General features: G+C 49.4%; 4 protein-coding genes across 5 annotated transcripts; 2 read left to right on the top strand and 2 right to left on the bottom strand.

The window, feature by feature from the left end:
* The first annotated feature begins 1,022 nt into the window (after positions 1 to 1,022).
* LOC127775005 (translocase of chloroplast 101, chloroplastic) lies at positions 1,023 to 5,399 on the top strand. 2 transcript variants are annotated; one of them, XM_052301303.1, is made up of 2 exons: positions 1,023 to 2,018; positions 2,130 to 5,399. In XM_052301303.1, exons 1-2 carry the CDS (start codon positions 1,164 to 1,166, stop codon positions 5,172 to 5,174), a joined length of 3,900 nt encoding a protein of 1,299 aa, XP_052157263.1. In that variant the 5' UTR covers positions 1,023 to 1,163; the 3' UTR covers positions 5,175 to 5,399. The 2 variants fall into 2 exon arrangements, with proteins under 2 accessions (XP_052157263.1, XP_052157262.1); XM_052301302.1 differs by having other exon boundaries at positions 1,023 to 2,039.
* Positions 5,400 to 6,316: 917 nt separating this feature from the next.
* On the top strand, positions 6,317 to 8,200 carry LOC127775006 (REF/SRPP-like protein OsI_017815). Its single transcript, XM_052301304.1, has 3 exons — positions 6,317 to 6,519; positions 6,648 to 6,911; positions 7,491 to 8,200. The coding sequence occupies exons 1-3, from the start codon at positions 6,478 to 6,480 to the stop codon at positions 7,944 to 7,946; spliced, it is 762 nt and encodes a 253-aa protein (XP_052157264.1). The 5' UTR covers positions 6,317 to 6,477; the 3' UTR covers positions 7,947 to 8,200.
* A 510-nt stretch (positions 8,201 to 8,710) lies between these two features.
* On the bottom strand, positions 8,711 to 9,641 carry LOC127775007 (translocator protein homolog). The gene has a single exon (XM_052301305.1). The coding sequence runs from the start codon at positions 9,498 to 9,500 to the stop codon at positions 8,931 to 8,933; it is 570 nt and encodes a 189-aa protein (XP_052157265.1). The 5' UTR covers positions 9,501 to 9,641; the 3' UTR covers positions 8,711 to 8,930.
* A 674-nt stretch (positions 9,642 to 10,315) lies between these two features.
* LOC127774931 (ferritin-like catalase Nec2) lies at positions 10,316 to 11,667 on the bottom strand. The gene is made up of 2 exons (XM_052301220.1): positions 10,910 to 11,667; positions 10,316 to 10,823 (listed from the first exon to the last, which is right to left on the bottom strand). The coding sequence occupies exons 1-2, from the start codon at positions 11,528 to 11,530 to the stop codon at positions 10,440 to 10,442; spliced, it is 1,005 nt and encodes a 334-aa protein (XP_052157180.1). The 5' UTR covers positions 11,531 to 11,667; the 3' UTR covers positions 10,316 to 10,439.
* Positions 11,668 to 15,284: the final 3,617 nt, after the last annotated feature.

Here is a 15,284-nt window from a genome sequence, read left to right as displayed (position 1 = left end):
CATTTTTAATATTTGATTATATACCTTCCCTTTAGACAAAAAATAAGGATATATTCCCATTTGCCCATGACATGTGGGCTAGGAGTGTAAATTCTTAATTTCAAGATAAATGAAGGTACAATCAAATTTTACCCAAGAAAACATAGTTTCAAAATCATTGGTTTTACCCATAAAAATTCATTGGTTTTATTGATTTCAAAATTTTGTACACTTTTTACTTCAAAGGAATACTGGTCTTTGTTTTATAACTAAAAGTTAGCTACCACCCTTGACTGTGAATCTGTGATAGCAAAAGAGAGATGAACACTACCACAAGATTAGTAAAAAGAGAAGTGCACATTTCGATCATTTATAGAAGAGATGATGTGTTTCAAACTTCCAATTATCAGTAAAAGCAAAGTCTTCTAGGCAACACCAAAACCATCAAAATCGAAAACCAGTTGGAAGTTGGAACAGGCAAAAAAAAAAAAAAAAAATCTAGAGAAGATATTTTTGACACTCCTCCCCTTCAACTACAAGACAAACCAAACCAAAGCCCCACCCTAGCACGAAATCAAAAAAAAAAAAAGAACCACACAAACATACAAACAAAGGTAAACGTAAAAGAAAAAAAAAATCAAAAAAATTTCACCTTATCGTCACGCTCTCCCTATTTTTTTCCCCTTTTCTTTGCTTCCTCTCTCGTCTCACCACCACGCCCCCGGCGTGTCCGCCGTTCCAAAACCGCACGCCAAAACAGAAAACCAAATATTTTTCTTTACAACAAAAAAAAAAAACCTTTTTCAATTTTGAGGAGAAGAAAACCAAATCTTTTTCTTCACAACAAAAGAAAAACTTTGTTTCAATTTTGAGGAGAAGTAGAGGGTAAGAAATCGAAGAGCAGACAGCTATATATATATAGCGAGATATAACCATTTTATTCAACCAGAAGAACACACAAAAAAATATTTTTATTCTTTTAGCAAAGGAGAAAAAATCGAAGAGCATCCCATCCCATCCAGCTATATATAGATTGGGAATTTGGGATTTGATACAAATACTAATTTTGAGCCCAACCTAAAACCCTCACCTTATCCTCTCCTCCTCCGATTCCTCCTCCTCCTGCTTCTCTTCTTTGCTTCGCCTTCGCTTTGCTTGTGGTGGCCGGAGCAACAGCCCCGGCCATGGCCTCCACCACCGACGCCGACGCCGCTCCGGTCGCCCCCGTGCTCGAGGAGAAGCCCCCCACCCCGCCGCCTGACGGCGACGAGGTCCCTTCTGCTCCTGCGGCGGCGGCGGCGGAGCAACCCAAGGTAGTCGAGGAGGAGGAGGTGAGATTGGAGGGGAAAGGTGGGGGGTTCGGTGGCCAGGAGGTGGAGGTGGCCGGAGACGGGGAGGATGGCGGCGAGGTGGAGGTGGCGGAGGCTAAGGATGAGGGAGGCGGCGGGGAGTTCGCCGGGGGAGATGCGAAAGCTGCCTCCTCGTTGTCGGCGGCGGCGGCGGCGGAGGAGGAGGAGGAGGAGGAGGCGAGCAACGGCGAATTGGGTGAGGAGGATGCTTATCCGGCTTCCTCCGATGCCGCGTTAGGTGAGGAGAAGGGCGAATTGGGCGAGGAGCCGGAGGAGAAGGCTCCGGCTCTGGCTCCGGAGGCGAATGGCGCCGCCGAATCGGATGTGGAGGAGAAGCCGGAGGAGGATAACGAGGGGGAGGAGGTGGCTACTGGGGGTGGGGATGATGGTGAATTGGGAATGGAGAAAGAGGTTGATGTTTCTGCTGGGGCCGCGGAGGCGCCGCAGCCGGAGGATAAGGTAGCTCCTGAAGCTGAAGCTAATGGAGATTTGGGCGACAAGGCGGAGGAGGAAGCGAGTGCTTCGGCGGCGGTGGAGGTGGTGGAGGAGAGCAATGCTCCAGAAGAATTGTTGGAGAAGGCTGTGGTTTCGGAGGCAAATGGCGTGGCTGCCGCCGTCAAATTGGCTGTGGAGGAGAAGCTAGAGGATAACAAGGGAGAGGAGGAAGAAACGGAGGCGAAGCCTGAGCCAGTAAGTGGGGTGATTCCAGTGGTAATTGATCTTGCTCAGTGTAGTTTTTTTTGTTTCTAAATAGTTTTGATACATACAAGGATGTTGAATTATTCGTATGACCGAATCCAGGTTGTTGACGACACTAGCTCCGAGACGATTGCGCCTGTGAGTGCCGAAAGTGCAGTTGAAGAGAGTACTGAGAAGGAGCAAACTGTTGACGACACTAGCTCCGAGATGATTGCGCATGTGAGTGCCGAAAGTGCAGTTGAAGAGAGTACTGAGAAGGAGCAAACTGTTGAAAGCCAGGCCAGTGAATCTGTGGAGATTGTTGGTGTTGAGAAGCTTACTGAGGATGAGAGTAATGTTGATGGCGGTGCTAGTTCTGTTGTGTCTCGAGAATTGGCTCCAGAGGAAACCAAGGAAAATAATGTTGGTCAGGAGGATGAAGGTGTTGCTGAGGTTATTGACCGTGAAGAAGACGCTGATGATGATGAAGAGATAGTTTTAGCTGCAGCTGATGATGAAGATGATGGTACTAACGAGGCTGATGACGATGAAGATGGAGTGAGCTCTGACAGGGGGCCTGCACGAGTTGCTATTATAGAGAGTTCGGAAGCTGCGAAGCAGATCATGAAGGAGCTTGGGGAAGGTTCTGCTAGTGTTAGTCCTGTATCTGGCTTGAGCAGCTCGAGAGAGTACACTAATAGCATGGATGGGCAGATTGTCCTTGATGATTCTGAGGAGGATGGGGATGATGACGATAATGAAGATGACGATGAGAAGGGGTTTGATTCTGCTGCCTTGGCTGCCCTGCTGAAAGCAGCAACTGGTGCATCTGCAGACGGGAATGTCACAGTTTCTTCCCAAGATGGCTCTAGAATCTTCTCCATGGATCGGCCAGCTGGCCTGGGCTCATCAGCCCCATCTCTCAGGCCAACAGCCCCACGCCCAGTTGCACGGTCAAACCTATTCAGCCCCTCTGAGCTAGCAGTTACTGCTGAGCCTACTGAGGAGATGACGGAGGAAGAGAAGAAGCTGCATGACAAGGTTGAGTTGATCCGAGTAAAGTTTCTGCGCCTTGTCTATAGATTAGGGGCTACTCCTGAAGAAACAGTTGCAGCACAGGTGTTGTACCGTCTGAGCCTTGCTGAGGGTATTCGACACGGAAGGCAGACAAACCGAGCTTTCAGCCTTGACAATGCACGGAAGAAGGCCATGCTGCTTGAAGCGGAGGGAAAAGAGGAGTTGAACTTCTCATGCAACATACTTGTTTTGGGGAAGATAGGGGTCGGAAAAAGTGCAACTATAAATTCAATTTTTGGTGAAGAGAAGTCCAAAACTGATGCTTTCAGTTCAGCCACCAACAGTGTACGGGAGATTGTTGGTAATGTCGATGGTGTCCAGATACGGATCATTGATACTCCAGGCCTTCGACCCAATGTGATGGACCAAGGATCCAACAGAAAAATCCTCGCTTCTGTCAAGAAATATACCAAGAGATGCCCCCCAGATATTGTTCTGTATGTGGACCGCCTGGATAGTCTGAGCCGTGATCTCAATGATTTGCCTCTTCTAAAGACCATTACTTCTGTTCTGGGCTCATCTATATGGTTCAACGCCATTGTTGCTCTCACTCATGCTGCTTCCGCCCCTCCTGAAGGTCTAAATGGTGCCCCTATGACATATGAGGTGCTAATGGCTCAGAGGTCTCACATTATCCAGCAATCCATCAGGCAAGCTGCAGGAGATATGCGGTTGATGAATCCAGTAGCTCTTGTTGAGAACCATCCTTCTTGCAGGAGAAACCGCGAGGGTCAGAAAGTACTTCCAAATGGCCAGAGCTGGAGGCATCAGATGCTGCTTTTGTGCTACTCTTCAAAGATATTGTCTGAAGCAAACTCACTTCTGAAACTTCAGGATCCAAATCCTGGAAAGCTTTTTGGGTTCCGTTTCCGCTCTCCGCCTCTGCCCTTCCTGCTCTCCTCCCTGTTGCAGTCAAGAGCTCACCCGAAGCTTTCACCAGATCAGGGTGGCAATGAAGGAGATTCTGACATCGATTTGGATGATTACTCTGATATAGAGCAGGATGAAGATGAAGAGGAATATGACCAGCTTCCTCCCTTCAAGCCATTGACCAAATCTCAGCTTGCGAGGCTGACAAAGGAGCAGAAGAATGCTTATTTTGATGAGTACGACTACAGGGTCAAGCTTCTCCAGAAGAAACAGTGGAAGGATGAGATCCGCAGGTTGAAGGAGATGAAGAAGAGAGGTAAAACTGATATGGATGCTTATGGGTATGCTAACATCGCAGGAGAAAATGATCTGGATCCTCCTCCAGAGAACGTATCAGTTCCCTTACCTGATATGGTGCTGCCCCCTTCATTTGACTGTGACAATCCCACATACCGGTACCGCTTTCTGGAGCCAACTTCGACTGTTCTTGCAAGGCCTGTGTTAGATGCACACGGGTGGGATCATGACTGTGGTTATGACGGAGTAAGTGTTGAGGAGACGCTTGCTCTCCTTAACAAGTTTCCAGCTAATATGGCGGTTCAGGTCACCAAGGACAAGAAGGAATTTAGCATCCATTTGGACTCTTCCATCTCAGCAAAGCTTGGGGAGGATGCATCGTCGCTTGCTGGTTTTGATATCCAGACTGTTGGGCGGCAGCTTGCGTACATTCTCCGTGGTGAAACCAAGTTCAAGAATATCAAGAAGAACAAGACTACTGGAGGATTTTCAGTGACTTTCTTGGGCGACATTGTGGCGACTGGGCTGAAGGTTGAGGACCAGCTCTCTCTTGGGAAGAGGTTGGCACTGGTGGCGAGCACAGGTGCAATGCGAGCTCAAGGCGACACCGCTTATGGAGCTAACTTGGAGGCACGCCTGAAAGACAAAGATTATCCGATTGGCCAGTCCCTGTCAACCCTGGGTCTTTCTTTGATGAAGTGGCGCCGAGACCTTGCTCTCGGTGCGAATTTGCAGTCCCAGTTCTCGATTGGAAGGGGCTCAAAGATGGCGGTTCGTCTTGGATTGAACAACAAGCTAAGTGGCCAGATCACTGTCAGGACAAGCACCTCGGAGCAGGTCCAGATCGCGCTGTTGGGTCTTATCCCAGTTGCAGCCTCCATTTACAGGAGCTTCAGGCCCAGCGAACCCTCCTTCGCCTATTAGCTTCGCATCAAGATGAACAATTTACTCATGTCGGCTGCGCCTCCTTTCGTCTTAGCAATTTTCCTATCTTATATGAACCATAATTTTCTGTCTGTTTTGCTTTTACCAGTGTACTCCGAAGATCGTTCCTATCATAATTTTGGCTGAAGAGGGTTGTGAGATTTAATGTGGAACTTCAACTGAATAATGTTGTTAGATCTATATACCATCCGTTTTTCTATTACAGTACCATTGTTGCTCTGAATTTAATGCTTTTATCCTGGTAATTATGCTTTTTGCTGGAGCCTGGAAGTGGTCTTTACAAGCTGCTGATAAGCATGTCTTGAGCCTCTGCTGATGATTTTTGTTGAGATGCAGGTGTTTCTGTGAAATATCTGTCACTTCAGATCTTTGAGAGATTGGAAGCATATGCATCGTTGTTGGAGTGCATTTTCTTGCAGCAGCTTGTTTTGAATTTGCACTACTTTCTGCAATGTGATGTCCTGGAAAAGAAGATACTAGCATGTTCTTGCTGGCATTCGGCTGATTGTGAACTTCTTTCTGAGTTCTGATAGGAATGATAGCATATGAATTCATCTGAACATATGTTGAAATGAATTGAGGGTACCATTCAGCTTCATTGCTTCTTGCTTTCTCAATGGTAGTAGCAGTGTAATTGCATTTGAACCCAGGTCCGTTGATGTACATTTGGTCTAAGACCAATGAGATTTTTTCATAATTCATCTTTAAATTTGAAAAATATGATTGTTCATATCTGCTAGTAGTATTTTTTTCCTTGCTGCAATTCAGATCTTTTTTTCTCTCATTATCAGAAGAGATTCATAATTCAAGTCATATACAGGTGGTCAACGCAAAGCCCACAGCTCCCGAGTCGTCCAAATTTTTTTAAAAAATAAAAATATAAAAAAAACCCCACAAAAATCCGCGGATGGCGTTCACACGCGAACCCGCGTGAACCCGAGCGGCCCGCACGTCACGTCTACCCACCGACGCGTGGGACCCACAAGCCACAGGGCCCACATGTCAGTGACACGTGAAGCGCCCCTCCTTCTAGAAGCCCCTCGTCTCTTCGACGCGAACCAAACCGCCCAAACAGAGAGACGCGTCATCGAACCCTTAACACTTAAGAAAAAAAAACTAAAAAAAAAACGGCGAGAAAAAACTTGACGCCTCAATTAAGTCTTCGCCTTCCTATAAAATCCCCGAATTCCCCACGCCCAAAAACCCAAGCAAAAGAATCCCCAAATTCCAACAAGAACACCTTCGATTTCGATCCACCAATCTAACACAACATCCAATATCCATGGCCGATTCAGGCAGCGACGCCCCGATCAGCAACCGCCCCGTAAGAATCTGCTCCAATTTCTCTCTCTCTCTCTCTCTCTCTCTCTCTCTCTCTCTCTCTCTCTCTCTCTTTTTGAGTTCTTGGTGGTGGTGGTTGATTGATTTGTGTGGTTTGGTTTGGTTGAGCAGGAGGAGGAGGTGACGGTGGAGAAGACGCCAGAGATGGAGGCGGCGGCGGAGGAGGAGAGGCTGAGGTATCTGGAGTTCGTGCAGCAGGCGGCGGCGCAGGTGCTGGTGCTGGCGGCGGCGGCGTACGCGTACGCCAAGCAGGGCGCCGGGCCGCTCCGCCCCGGCGTCGACCACGTCGAGGGCACCGTCAAGGCCGTCGTCGGCCCCGTCTACGACCGCTTCCATGGCGTCCCCCTCGACCTCCTCAAGTTCCTCGACCGCAAGGTAGATAAATTTAATTTAGGGCATCATTCAATTCGCCCGTCGAATTTTCCAAATTGAAGACAAATTTGCATATGGGACTAATCTCAGCATGTTCATCTTGGTATTATTGGTTGGTCATGTTCAATTCATCTTGGCTTATCTTGAGAAAGAGAGAAAAAAAGAGGATCAGATGATGAGTTTTCGCTCTTAAAATGGGATTAAAATCAGTTGGGACGAAATAATTTTATAGCTGTTTGAGTGAACGAGTTAGTTTTGATGGTTTTAAGATAGCACAAGTACAACTTAATCAGTTGAAATCAAACTAATTTTATGAAATTGATCTCAGCCTGTTCATCTTACTGATCGATCATGTTCAATTCATCTTGATTAGTACCATTTTAAAAATTAAATCATCTTTTTAGTTCTCTATGATGGATCAAATGATGCATTCTTGCTCTTTAAGTCTTAAGATAAGATGAAAATCAGTTGTGTTTAAACTAATTTTCCTAGCTGTTTGAATGAACTACATTTGGAACCTTTTTTTTTTTTATGTTGTTGCAGGAACTGATGGTTTTTTCATGAACTGTTTCTGTTCGACAGGTTGGTGAGTCCGTCCAGGAGCTGGACCGCCGCGTGCCGCCGGTGGTGAAGGAGGCGCCGGGCCTGGCCCGCTCGGCGGCGGCGGAGGTGCGGCAGGCGGGGCTCGTCGGCACGGCGACGGGGCTGGCCAAGTCGGCGATCGCCCGCGCCGAGCCCAGGGCGCGGGACCTCTACACCCGGTACGAGCCCGTGGCGGAGCGCAAGGCGGCGGAGGCGTGGGCGGCGCTGAACCGCCTCCCGCTCGTGCCGTCGGTGACCCGCGCCGTGCTCCCCGCCGCCGCGAGCCTCTCGGCGAGGTACAACACGGCGGTGGCCGACGGCGCCAAGCGCGGCAGCGCCGTCGCCACCTACCTCCCGCTCGTCCCCACCGAGCGCCTCTCCAGGGTGTTCGGCTACCCGCTCGCCGACGCCGCCGCCTCGCCGGCGCCGGAGATGCAGCCCATCCCGTCGCAGTAAACCCACCCCACACGTATTCTTCACCGTGTGGGTGGCCAAAATACTACTTAGAACTTAGCTTTGGATGAATTATGGAATTATTATTATCTTGTCCTATTAGTAATGTGTGATCGCCTTGTTGGGTCTTGTTAATTGCTGCAAATTGGTCGTGTAATCCTTGTGTTATGTGAACAACCATATGTGTATTTGGTACTATTCCAGTTCGACCCATAATGTTTCGTTAAAAAAAAAAAGAAAATGTTGAAGTTTGGGAATTTTCAACATATTCGATCTGACGATGTTTCTGATCAAGGGACTGTTTGGTTTGTGAATTGGCAATGTCAAGAGAACTAGTATCCATTTGGTTTATTGCCAAGAAAATTGGCATCACCAAATATTTGGTAGAATCCCAAATATACAACAGATAGTTTTTGCCAAAATTTTCGTGCCTCTTTGGTAGCAAAAGCAGAGTAGTTAACCTTGCGAAACGAACACCCTTCATCATTCGTCAAGATTTTGGTAATAACAAATCTTGCAGTGCCAACATTTTAATAACGTTGCCATTTGCAAAGAATCGGATGCACCCTAAATCTTGAGATCTTTTCAAGATTTTGGTAAAATACCAAATCTCATAATGCCAACATTTTTATGATGTTGGCATTGCAATAGAAGCAAAGCACATCCTAAATCTTGAGGAAATAAATGTTGGCATTGCCATAGAAGCAAAGCACACTCTTAAATCTTGAGGAAGAAAGGGGGAAAATCTTGAGGAAGGAAGGGGAAAGAAAAACCAGAAGAATCTTGAAGAAGAAAGGGGAAGGGAAAACCAGTAGCAAGTGTACATTACATACAAGCAGCTGAAGTTGTATTTATATAATGTAGCAAAACATTCAGGAAGCTGTGGCTGCCACTGCAGGCAGTGTTCCATTACATTCACAGGAGGAGATCAAACATAGCAAACACTGCACACACATGTCGTCGTAAAAGACACAAGCTTTTGATCGATCAGTTCATCATCTTGTAGTTGATGACTGCGAGGAGGACGGCCCAGGCGACGCACGGCTTGGCGAGGTCGCCGGCGACGGGGTTGACGCCGCCGAACCCGCGCGCGCACGCCGCGGCGCCGGCGGCCATCGCCGCGCAGCACGCCAGCCCGGCCGCGGGCGCGGCGAGCCCCAGCGCGAGCGGCGCCCACGCCAGCGCGGCGACCAGCTGCGCCACGAACGGCGCCAGCGTCGCGCCGGGGCGGCGGTGGAGCCCGCCCTCCGCCCACACCATCCACGCCGCCAGCGCCATCACAGCCTCCGCCGCCACCGACCCCGCCCGCGCGACCGTCACCCTCGCCGCCGACGCCGACGCCGACGCCGGCCCGGAGCCGTAGAACGAGGCGGCCATCAGCGCAACCGACACGGACACGGCGGCGGCGAGCGACCGCAGCCCGCGCTTGGCGCGCCCCGCCTTCCTCGGATCCCGGCTCGCCGCCTCGCCACCACCCGCCGTCGCCGCAGCATCGCCGCCATCCCCTCTCACGGCGCGGTGAGTGATCCCTTCCTGCGCGGCGGCGGCGGAGGCCATGGCTACTGCTGTGCTCTGATCCGATCGAGCAGACACAGATTTCTCTCGCGCGCGCGTGGCGATGGTTCTTGCGATCGATGATCCGATGGGGGAATTGAGGAAGAAGAGGGGGTTAAAAATGCGCGCGAGATGAGCTCGCGCGGGGACACGTGTGGAGACGAGGTGGCGGGAAGGGGTGGCACGTGTCGGAGCGGGTTGGGTTAATCAAATCGTCAGCCATGGCCAGGTGAGCGGGGAGCTTCTGGAGCAAAGGTGACGAGGACACCTGCCCCCCGTGCGGCGTCGGATGGATGAAGACGAGTCAAGTGAAGAATGGTTTTCTCTGTCGCTATACTCGTGAATTTCTGCATGAATCATATTTTCTGCACCATTTTTTCATAAAACAGTTATTTATTACCCCCAAACGTTTCATATTAGTATAATTTAATAACTCATTCTGATTTTTTATGTTAAAAATTTCATAAATCTGACTAAGTTTATTGAAAAATATAACAATGTTTATAATATTAAATATATTTTGATGATATGTTTGTTTGGTATTAAAATTATTAGTATGAATATTTTTATAAACTTGGTTAAATACTAGTTTGTTATATTTGCGTGCCCCCTTTTCATGTATGGCGGGAGTACTGCAAGGCCGTGAAATTAGTGTTCAGCAGAGTATTCCCGTTGAATTATCGTATGATATGTCGATTCAATCTTCTGAAGTTATTTATAAAGGTACAATGTCCGTCTATAGGGTGTGTATGTACGTGTGTCTGTGAGCGTACATGTTTGTACTGTACTTAAAAAAAAGCATATTTAGTCTTCTTCGGAAAGCATATTCACTTGAAACGGAGGGAGTAGTTGGGATGAAATATGTTTGAACTAAGATTTTATTTTGTGATGAATTGTAAGTTTGTAACCATCATTTTTTTCGCAGCAACAATGGTCGATCATTTAGGCGAGCTGGAAGAATCCTCTGGCAATGGTGCCATTGCCGCCGCGGGGGAGGAAGCCGCCGGGGACCTGCTCGTTGCCCGAGCCGTAGAGGATGCGGAGCACCTCCGCCGGCGTGCGCGCGAACCCGAGCGAGTCGTCGCCGGCGCCGAGGATGTTGCTGACGGTGCGCCGCTCCGCGCCCTGCCTCCGGTCGAGCACCTTCACCCCCTCGTCCTTGGCGCCGCACCTCGACGCCGCGTTCCTCCACTCGGAGATCCGCCGCGTGAACTCCGCCACCGTCCTCCCCCTGTACGGCGCCACCACCTCGTCGGAGCGCTCGTACAGCATCATCCTTATCACCGCGTCCTGCCCCGCCTCCACCGCCAGCATGCTCGCCTGCAGCTGCACATCGGCAACGGATTCAGTCGTCTCGCCGCCGCCATGGCCGGACAAGAAGCGAATTCGGTGAGATTTCTTGGCTGGCTTGCCCGCTTGGAGGAGAAGCCCATGAGGGAGGAGCTGATGCCGACGGCGGCGGAGGCGGTGATGTGGGGGAGGATGTAGGAGGCGAGGAGGAAGTTGACGCTGCTGGCGTAGGGGTCGAAGGGGGGGTCGAGGCGGGTGGCCATGGCGTCGTCCATCACCGCGGCGAACACGGCGTCGCTGAGGTCGATCGCGGGGCGGGGGAACCCGCCCATGGACTGGGTGATCGCCCTGATGTGACCCACCTCCTGGTACCCGAGCTCGGCGGCGACCTCGGTGGCGCGGAAGTCGAGGGTGGCCTTGCGCGCGCCGGTGGGGGGCGGCCCGCCGCCGGAGAGGGCGCCGTCGATGAAGTCGATGCCCCGGCCGAGCGCGCCGTGGAGGAACCACTCCGCCTCCACGAACTTGGCGTTGAGGAGGAACTGGATGTGCGCCATGTCGCTCGGGTACACCGCCACAGCGCCGCGCCGCGGCGGGCTCGCGTGGCACCGCGGGTCGGCGCTGCCTGGCAGTGGCGCGGCCGGCGGCGCCATGGCCGACAAGGCAGGAGCGGCGAGCTGGGAGGCCGTGAGAAGCAGCAGGTGGAGGACGGCGACGGCGACGGCGCGGCGCGCGCGAGCCGCCATGGCGGCGAGGCGAGACCGAGAGAGAGGTGAGTGGGGTGGGTGAGTGCGAGAGCGTTTGCGCGGGCGCGCGCGTGTATTTGGGCGGTGGGTTTTGGGTTCGGTTAGCGCGGTTTTAGGTTGGGCTGCGGAGGTTGTACAAAATGCGTGCGTTGGAGGCCGGTAAGGTTTTGGTCATAGGGCCAAATTCATCTTCAATTTCTTCATTCTAAGATTAGAAGGAAAAAAAATCTTCATCTGTAGTGATCAACTGATTATGTAGGGTAAAAAAATAGCTTGGGATGAAAACGTTTGCAGAAATTCCCAACCGACCGATAGACGCATGCTCATTTTTTTATGTTTTACTGACCGGACCACATGAAAATAGTAATAGATAATAACAAAATAACAAAAAAGAAAAGATTGTACCAACCGTTTCATTAGTTTACTAATGTATTTATGTGGAGTCATTGTTTTTATAGTACATTTTTCAAGTAAAGGGTTCTGCGTAATAACTACTCCCATTTTCCAAAATATAGCAACCAGCTATTACAGGAGCTACTTTAACGCCCGTGAGGCAACCCTCGAGAATCTAACGTGGCATCCGAATCTAGGTGGAAGATGAGACCCATAATCCCGAGGACACATTGTACATGACCTAACCCATAGTAGCGTGGTGAGCACCAATCAATGTGAGCCCGTGACAATGAGGTATGTAAGCATCTCCTTGCTCGAACTAGTATATGTGTGGCCATTATACTGCCTACTGTACCTACGCAGTAGAGAAAGTGTATTCTGCATCTTGTTATTACTTATCCTGTGCACGTGTGTGTCACGGCACCCTAGCTTTGTACCGCAACAATGGAGGATTTGTGAGGATTTTGGAAGAAATTGGAAGGAAGAAGGAAGAACTCAGAGAAGCAGAGATAGAACAGAGAAGGATTGATTTAGATGGGGAATTCTGTTTTTACATTGTTCAAATCACATCTCTTCTCTGCCGATCCTTATATAGCAATGAGCCATTGGATCTCTCTCCCTTACATGTGGCCCAGCCAGTCACTACTGGGTCCACTCACTCCTGTGATAGGCCGCATTGGGCCGTCGTTCACGATGCGACTTTCTGAGCCCATCTTGGTCCGACGGAGAAGCTGCATCGCTTGTCTGATGAGGAACAGGAGATGACGATGACGATGCCGTGACATTCTCCCCCCGTTGAGACGAAGCTTGTCCCCAAGCTTCAGCCGATGGAAAGCGATGCCGCAATTCTTGAGCATTCTCCCAGGTGATCACCTCAGCATCTGGTCCAGACCAAAGTAACCTGAACAAATTCCACCAGTTTGGCTCCCTTACGAACAAAACGCCGATCCAAAATGCGAAGAGGAGTTGGAGAAGCATCTTGATCAGCAAGGAAAACCGGCAATTGAGATTGAACTGTTTCAGTAGGAGCCAATGCCTTCTTGAGTTGAGAAACATGCACCACAGGATGAATCAAACTAGATGCAGGAAGCGCCAGACGATAAGCCACCTGGCCGACGCGCGCAAGCACCTGAAATGGACCATAGAACCGGAAAGAAAGCTTGCGATTAGTGCGAGTGACAACTGATTGCTGGACAAAGGGCTGCAGCTTCATATACACCCAATCGCCCACAGCAAACTCTCTTTTAGAGCGCTTAGCATCAGCCTGAGACTTCATTCGTAGTTGAGCCCGCTGCAAATGCTCCCGAATCAAGGACAGCATGTGGTCACGTTCTGTTAGCCAATTAGCAAGGTCCGAAGATGGACAGGCTGCAGCTGCTGTTAAACCAAAGTAGCGCAGTTTGTGGCCATAGAGAACCTCAAAAGGTGTGGTACCCAACGAAGAGTGAAAGGAGGTATTATACCAGTACTCAGCGAGGGTCAGCCAGCGGCTCCATTTGGAAGGACAAGCATGCACAAAGCAACGCAAAAACGTTTCCAAACACTGATTAACTTGTTCGGTTTGTCCATCCGTCTAGGGGTGATAAGAAGAGCTCATCCTTAATTGAGTACCAGCCAATCGAAAGAGAGTTGTCCACAATGTGCTAGTGAAAATGCGATCCCGATCAGAGATGAGAGCTTGAGGTAATCCATGCAACCGATGTATATTTTGCATATAAGATTCAGCCACTTCAAAAGCTGTGAAAGGATGCGCCAAGGCCACAAAGTGTGCATACTTAGAGAACTTGTCAACCACAACTAAGATGCAATTGAATGATGCGGAACAGGGAAGGCCTTCGATGAAATCCAAAGAAACCACTTGCCAAGACTGATCAGGAACCGGCAATGGTTGCAAAAACCCCGGATACCGCACATGTCCTGATTTGGCGCGCTGACAGATATCGCAACTTTGCACAAATCGGACCACATCTGCACGCAATCCAGGCCACGCAAAGAGCTGGTTGATGCGTTGGTAAGTCACCTGAATACCAGAGTGGCCACCAATGGCCGCTGTATGAAGGTTAGCTAAGATCTTCTGCTGAACAGAGCTATTCTAACCAATCCAAATGCGATCTTGAAAATATAAAATTCCATTCTTCAAAGTAAACTGAGGAACTGCAGCATTATTGATGCAAAGAGCCTGAACCTTACTGCAAGCATCCGGATCCTGTTGATAACCATTAATGATTTCTTGCATCCATTCCGGAATGCAAATTGACAAAGCCGACAACATAACCAGGGAAGGATCAGAAACACGAGACAATGCGTCAGCCGCCCCATTCTCAGTGCCCTTCCTATACACAATGCGATAACGCAACCCAAGAAGCTTAGTGACTGCCTTCTGTTGCCAAGGAGTAGACAAACGCTGGTCAGTCAAGAAGGACAAACTACGGTGGTTAGTACGAACGCAAAACTCTGCATGCTGAAGATATGGGCGCCAATGCTCTACAGCAAGCATAATAGCTAAACTTTCCTTTTCGTAAGTAGATAATCCGTGATGGCGAGGACCCAAAGCATGAGACAAAAAAGCTATGGGATGATCATTTTGTAGCAGAACAGCCCCGATTCCTTTATCAGAGGCGTCGGTCTCAACTGTGAAAGGAAGAGCAAAGTTGGGCATCGCCAAAACAGGGGCAGAAATGAGAGCTTGTTTGAGAGCTTGAAAGGATTCTTCAGCCACTGAAGTCCAGATGAAAATCTGACCCTTGCGCAACATATTAGTGAGTGGCTTACTGAGAATACCAAAATGTCAATTTTCGATAATATCCCGCCAAACCTAAAAAACTTCGCAATTCCTTTGACAGAGGTAGGTGTGGGCCACATTTGCACAGCCTGAATTTTCTCCTCATCCGTGGCCACTCCATTTGGACTAATGACATGACCCAGATACAATAACTGCTGCTGTGCAAATGAGCATTTACTCTTCTTGACTTTGAGCTGATGCCGAGCGAGAATCTGAAAAACAGCCCTCAAATGCTTAACATGTTCCTCCAACGAGCGGCTATAGATCAGAATATCGTCGACGAAAACCAAGACGCAGCGCCGCAAGAGCGAGGACAAAATGCTATTCATCACCCCTTGAAAGGTGGCTAGAGCACTAGTAAGACCAAAGGGAATCACTTTGAATTCAAAGTGACCATGGTAAGTACGGAAAGCAGTCTTATGCTCATCGGCAGAATTCATTCGTATTTGATGATAACCCGATCGAAGATCAAGCTTGGTAAACCACTGTGCACCCGATAACTCATCAAGCAATTCATCGATAATAGGGAGGGGATACTTATTCTTGACAATAATTGCATTCAAATGACGGTAGTCCACA

The sequence above is a fragment of the Oryza glaberrima genome, chromosome 5 (assembly GCF_000147395.1).
Source record: "Oryza glaberrima chromosome 5, OglaRS2, whole genome shotgun sequence".
In the NCBI taxonomy this organism is placed as follows: Eukaryota; Viridiplantae; Streptophyta; class Magnoliopsida; order Poales; family Poaceae; genus Oryza; species Oryza glaberrima.
This window is presented reverse-complemented; position numbering and strand designations above follow the sequence as displayed.